Source organism: Hibiscus syriacus, unplaced genomic scaffold, assembly GCF_006381635.1.
Source record: "Hibiscus syriacus cultivar Baekdansim isolate YM2019G1 unplaced genomic scaffold, ASM638163v2 tig00015905_pilon, whole genome shotgun sequence".
NCBI classification, from domain to species: Eukaryota; Viridiplantae; Streptophyta; class Magnoliopsida; order Malvales; family Malvaceae; genus Hibiscus; species Hibiscus syriacus.
Window position 1 is genome coordinate 172,806 of NW_024062373.1, and position 5,613 is coordinate 178,418.

General features: G+C 33.9%; 1 protein-coding gene across 1 annotated transcript; it reads left to right on the top strand.

Annotated features, from left to right (window-relative positions):
* The first annotated feature begins 664 nt into the window (after positions 1–664).
* On the top strand, positions 665–1,995 carry LOC120208043 (heavy metal-associated isoprenylated plant protein 30-like). The gene is made up of 3 exons (XM_039207413.1): positions 665–893; positions 1,428–1,503; positions 1,580–1,995. Exons 1-3 carry the CDS (start codon positions 750–752, stop codon positions 1,903–1,905), a joined length of 546 nt encoding a protein of 181 aa, XP_039063344.1. The 5' UTR covers positions 665–749; the 3' UTR covers positions 1,906–1,995.
* Positions 1,996–5,613: the final 3,618 nt, after the last annotated feature.

Below are 5,613 nucleotides of genomic sequence, written 5' to 3' on the forward strand. Positions count from 1 at the left end.
TAAAGTTTGAGTTTGATTTGACACTACTTTTAAGTTACTTGATTAAGTTCGATTCTCATGTAATTTTGGATATGGATATTAATTAGGGTATATGTCCGGTGTTTGTAATTTTAGGAAGAATATAAATAATTGTCAGTGCATTTGTTCACTTTGTCTGATATTATTAAAAATCCACAAGCCGATACTTTTCTAAATATTTACCAATAGGTTGTGTAGGGCTTAAAATACCTATAGCTTGTGAGGCTTCCCTCAAAACAGGAAGACCAAAAATCAAGTGATTGGGAATCAAAATTTGTTAGGTTTTTTCAACATTGAATATTGTTGCATGCATGTTGTCTTCTTATTTTTCAAAAAAAAAAAATGCTAAGTAGACAAGGTTTCAGGAATATATGTGTTCCCGAATCATCTCGTATTCCCCTTCTGAATAATATCATTGTTTATTATTTCTGCAATCACGATAAATACAATAGAATCTTAAAAATCCGTGCCAATCAAATCGAATGACAAGATACTTTGATACCATTCCTTTCCAATATGGGTTTTCAACATTATAATAGTATCGAAATTTTACGTGTGAAATATGTGTGAAGTAAGATGCCCTAAGGGAGGGGTCCAATATGGAGATATAAACACCGAGAGTATCAGATTACTTCCATATCAGCAAGAGACCTTATAACTTCGATGCCATTGCAATTCCATAAGGGCATTTCTTTCTTTCTTTCTCCTGATTTGGTACTTTCAAATTTGCAATGGGTACCCTAATAGCAAGAGCATTTGGGTCTATTATGTCCGTTATAGCTCACTGTTTCTTCGGGCACCGAGACAACAAAAAGGGCACAAGCAACATCCATCACCACAAGAAGCCTAATAAGGGCCAACCACTTTCTTTACAGGTTCCCTTTCATCCTATATACAAACAAATATGTATATTGTTATCTTTTCTAATCTATCTTAGGTTTTTTTGTTGTTTGCTTTCACCTTTCATTTTTGTTATCTCGGTGCCCGAAGAAACAGTGAGCTATAACGGACATAATAGATTAGAAAATATGTCCCTTTCATTTTAGTACACTGTTCAAAAGTTTTGAAAATTTGAAAGTTTAGATACTAAAATAGATCAAAACTGATAGTTTAGGTACTAAATGTGTTAAGTTTTTAACGACATGTACTGAAATGAAATGAAAACTAAATGTTAGGTATGATTTTGAAAAAATTAAAAGTTTATATATTAAAATCGACAAAAACTGATAGTTTAGGTATTAAATGCATAGTGCATCCTAAAATTTAATAGCATACCCAACATGGTATTTCTTAGTCCCTTGGGTTTCCTATAATTAGATGAAGCATAAATTGGTCCTAGAAGGAACAAAAGAATAACAAGTAAGCTAGGCATCCATCAATTTAAATTCACTATTTCGTCTCTCTTTCAGACTGTGGATCTCAAAGTCAGGATGTGCTGCATTGGCTGCGAGAGAGTAGTCAAAAGAGCCCTTTATAGGCTTCGAGGTATTTATTTGTATCTATCATTTTTTTATCTCGACTATTGTTATAAAATTTTAAATTTTTTCCGTTAATATATTAGGTGTAAATTCGGTGGAAGTTGACCTAAAGATGGAAAAAGTAACCGTAATCGGGCACGTTGATCGTTACAAGGTGTTGAAACGGGTGAGGAGGTCGGGAAAAAGGGCCGAGTTCTGGCCCTATCCCGACGTGCCGTTGTACTTCACCTCCACGGGCGACTACTTCAGGGACACAAGAAATGAGTTCAAAGAGAGTTACAATTACTATAAACACGGGTACAATCTCGGTCACTGGCACGGGAATATTCCAGTAACACACCGAGGCGATGACAACGTCAGCAACATGTTCAACGATGACAATGTCAATGCCATCTGCTGTCTCATGTAGGAACTTGAAACCAGAAGGATTTAGTACCCATCCATTTCGATAAACGTAGATACTATTTGCATTCATGTAATACTATATGCGCTGTATATAAATCTTGGGTTAATGTACATTACAGGTATTTATATTATACTTAAAAGTTAATTTTAAATTTATCCTCCCGAACTTGTTATATATAAATCTGTGATGGATGATAATTGAGTGTCTTATTAGTCTTAATAGGTGACAGTGACAACAATTCAAAGTATCTTCTGTCATAACGTGGCTAAAAATTTTTAAAAAATAATTTTAGGGTTTATTTTGATTAAATTGGATTTTCCTTTAAAAATAAAAAAATATGATTTAAGAGAATCGCTACCAATCTTTGTTTAAGGTGTGGTTAGACCACCCAAAATATTTTGTTATTTTAATAAAATCAAAGAATTATTAAAATAACTTTTAGACTCGTTTTCTAGAAAAACGAGTTAGGGAGTCGATTACTTATAAGGAATGATTAACACTCTCATAACGTCCTAAAATTATTACATAGTCGATTAATGATTGTCTTTGCAATGGTAAATTAAAATTTTGAATTTAATTTAATTCATGATCATTTTTCAATTGAAAAAATACAATGTTATTTAGCTATCTAAAGTTTTAGAAGAAAAGTCAATAATTCGTTGCATTTGACTGGAGAGAGTTAACTTCATAATAATAAATATTCTAAAATTAAATTTAATTAAAAATAATCAATAAAATAATTAAAAATTTAAAATAAATTAAAATTCTGATATTGAATTCGTATTCAATTTTTTACACGCGTTGTCTTTACAAAAAAAACACATTTTTAAGTTTAAAATTACGTTGAAAAGCAAACTAAAAATCAGTCTTGAAATGTTCAGACCCGCTTAAAAATTTTATGCAAGTCAATTGATGTCTCATACTCTAAAAGCGGCTTCAAAAAAAAAAAATATTTGGGTCAGTAAGACGAAAATCGGATATTACACCTTTTTTTTAGAACCAAAATCCTATGTAATAAGTCATAAGAGGCCACTCTATTTAGATCCATACCAAAACTCTGTTAGTAGATACCCAAATAAGTGCACAAAGGATAAACGATTCTAACCATTTTTATTTGTTTCAAATTCATAGAGTATATTTGGGTCAGCTGTTTTTTTTAGTCTATTTTCTCTTCTTTTTTTACTGTTTTTTTGTGTTTTTAGATCTAGTTCTCTCTCTCAGATTTTTTTCTTGTTTTTCTCCGAATTCCTTTTATGTCATCCACTGCTGCTCTCTTATCTCCCTTGAATGCTTAGAAGAGATTATTACATCTAGAATAGGGTATGATTTCCCTGGTACGAGTTGGTAAAAAATCCCGATTTTTCGAGATTTATTACATTTAAAAAATGGGTTTGGATTTGATAAATAGACTGATTGATATGGTTGATATTTTGCATTGTTTTGGGTACGGCTCGATGATGATGGTGGCTCGGGAAGCACTCGGCGGCGGCTCATGCGACTAGGGGTAGGGCGGTGAAGCCCACGCGCCGGTGGGGAATCGAATAATTGTTGGCGGCGGCTGTTGTTGATGGAGAGAAAAAACCCTAATATTTATGGTTGTTGATTAGGCTTGTTCGAGTCGGATCCGACCGGGTTTGGGTCACCTGGGCCTGGTGCTTGGGTCTTGTAATTAGGTTAGATATCTGTTGTTGGGTCGGGTTGGTTCTTGTGGGCTTGGGCTTCATTTTGGTATACACAAATATGTAAAAATATGTAAATTAAAATAATAATAATAATAATAATAATAATAATATTATTATTATTATTATTATTATTATTATTATTAATAAGACCTGGACAAAAATGGGTGTCTACAGCTGCCCCTCTTTGCACATTCTTGTGTTAACAAGAATAGGGCAAAAACGATAAGACAACGAGTTTTTGTCTCGTTCTCTTTTTGGTTTTGAAGTTTGATAGTTAAGGACGACGCTGCTCATTCGCGATGAAGAATTCTGGTCGTTTTTAGGTAAATTCGGAGATAACATGGTTCCTACGTAATGAGGAAGTATGGTTATCTACGAGTGATACGACTCCTACCTGATGAGGAGATCTGGTCGGTGGATGAAACGATTCCTAGGTGATGAGGATGACTCACCATCTTTAGGGATAATGATAACACGGTTCCTACGTGATAAGGATGACTGTTTATCTAAGGTTGACACAGCTCCTACGTGACGAGGAGATCTAGTCGGTGGATAACACGGTTCCTACGTGATGAAGATGGCTGACCATCTTTAAGGATGATGATAACATGGTTCCTACGTGATGAGGATGGCTGGTCATCTAAGGTTGATGCGGCTCCTACGTGATGAGGAGATCTGGTTAATGGATGACACAGTTCCTACGTGATGAGGATGGTTAACCATCTTTAGGGATAAATGGTGATAACAAGGTTCCTACGCTATTAGAATGGCTGGTTATCTAAGGTTGACACGGCTCCTACGTGACGATGAGATCTGATCGGTGGATGACATGGTTCCTACATGATGAGGACGACTGGCCATCTTTAGGGATAATTTATTTCAAGAGAAATGGTCTCAAGTGAGACAAAATTTGTTTCAAGGGAAATAGACTCAAAGACTTTTGTTTCAAAAGAAACAGTCTCAAGAGAGACAAAACTTTGTTTCAAGGGAAACATACTCAAAGATTTTTGTTTCATGAGAAACTGTCTCAAGGGAGACAAAACCTGTTTCAAGGGAAACATTCTCAAAGGTTTTATGTTTCAAGAGAAACTGTCTCAAGGGAGACAAAACCTTGTTTCAAGAGAAACTGCCTCAAGAGAGCCAAAATTTGTTCCAAGAGAAACAATCTCAAAGTTTATATTTTGTTTCAAGTGAAACAATTTCCAAATTTTGAGTTTTGAGGGAAAACTGTCTCAAGCGAGACGAATATGTTTTGAAAGAAACAATCTCAAGTGAGATTAACTTTGTTTTAAGTAACACATACTTTGAAATTTGTATTCCGAAGGAAACTGTCTCAAGTGAGACGAAATTTGCTTCGGGTAAAAACAATATCAAATGTTCGTGTCTTAAGGAAGACTGTCTCATGTGAGACAAAGTTTGTCTTGAGAAAAATAATCTCAAGCGAGATCAACTTTGTTTAAATTCAAAATTTTCATCTCCAAGGAAAAATGTCTCAAGCGAGATGAAATTTTTTTGAGAGAAATTGTCTCAAGCGAGACAAATTTGTTTTTAGAGAAACTTTTCTCAAGCGAGAAAAAATTTATTTTGAGAAGAAAAATCTCAAAGATTTGTAAAATTTTCTCAAGAAAGACGAAGTTTTCTTTGAAATAAACAATCTCAAGTGAGATCAATTAGTTTCAAAATTTGCAAAAAACTATCTCAAGTGAGACGAAATTTGTTTTTTAGAAAAGCAATCTCAAAGGCTTATAGAATGTCTATTTGTTTTTGCATGTTGAGGAAATGCCTCTAGGAGATCTGATCATTGACCTCAGGATGTAAAGTCTGTGCATGACATTGTTCTTTTGTGTTTAGGACATCTGGTCATTACCAAACTTTTATTTCCTAAAAGATCAATATAAAAATGATGCATTTATGAATGCTTATCTTGATCATTTTCCTGGATGTTAAGATGAAATTTGTTTCATGTATTTGATTTGATGATTTTGTCCTCAAGAAAGGGGAAAATGTTTTTACTAAAGACAAGATTTCA

What these genes read in the sequence shown, in the direction of transcription:
- LOC120208043 (XM_039207413.1), top strand. Translation starts at nt 750, where the DNA reads ATGGGTACCCTAATAGCAAGAGCATTTGGGTCTATTATGTCCGTTATA. An exon ending in GCCAACCACTTTCTTTACAG is followed by an intron (nt 894 to 1,427) that starts GTTCCCTTTCAT and finishes TCTCTCTTTCAG; the next exon opens with ACTGTGGATCTCAAAGTCAG. An exon ending in AGCCCTTTATAGGCTTCGAG is followed by an intron (nt 1,504 to 1,579) that starts GTATTTATTTGT and finishes TTAATATATTAG; the next exon opens with GTGTAAATTCGGTGGAAGTT.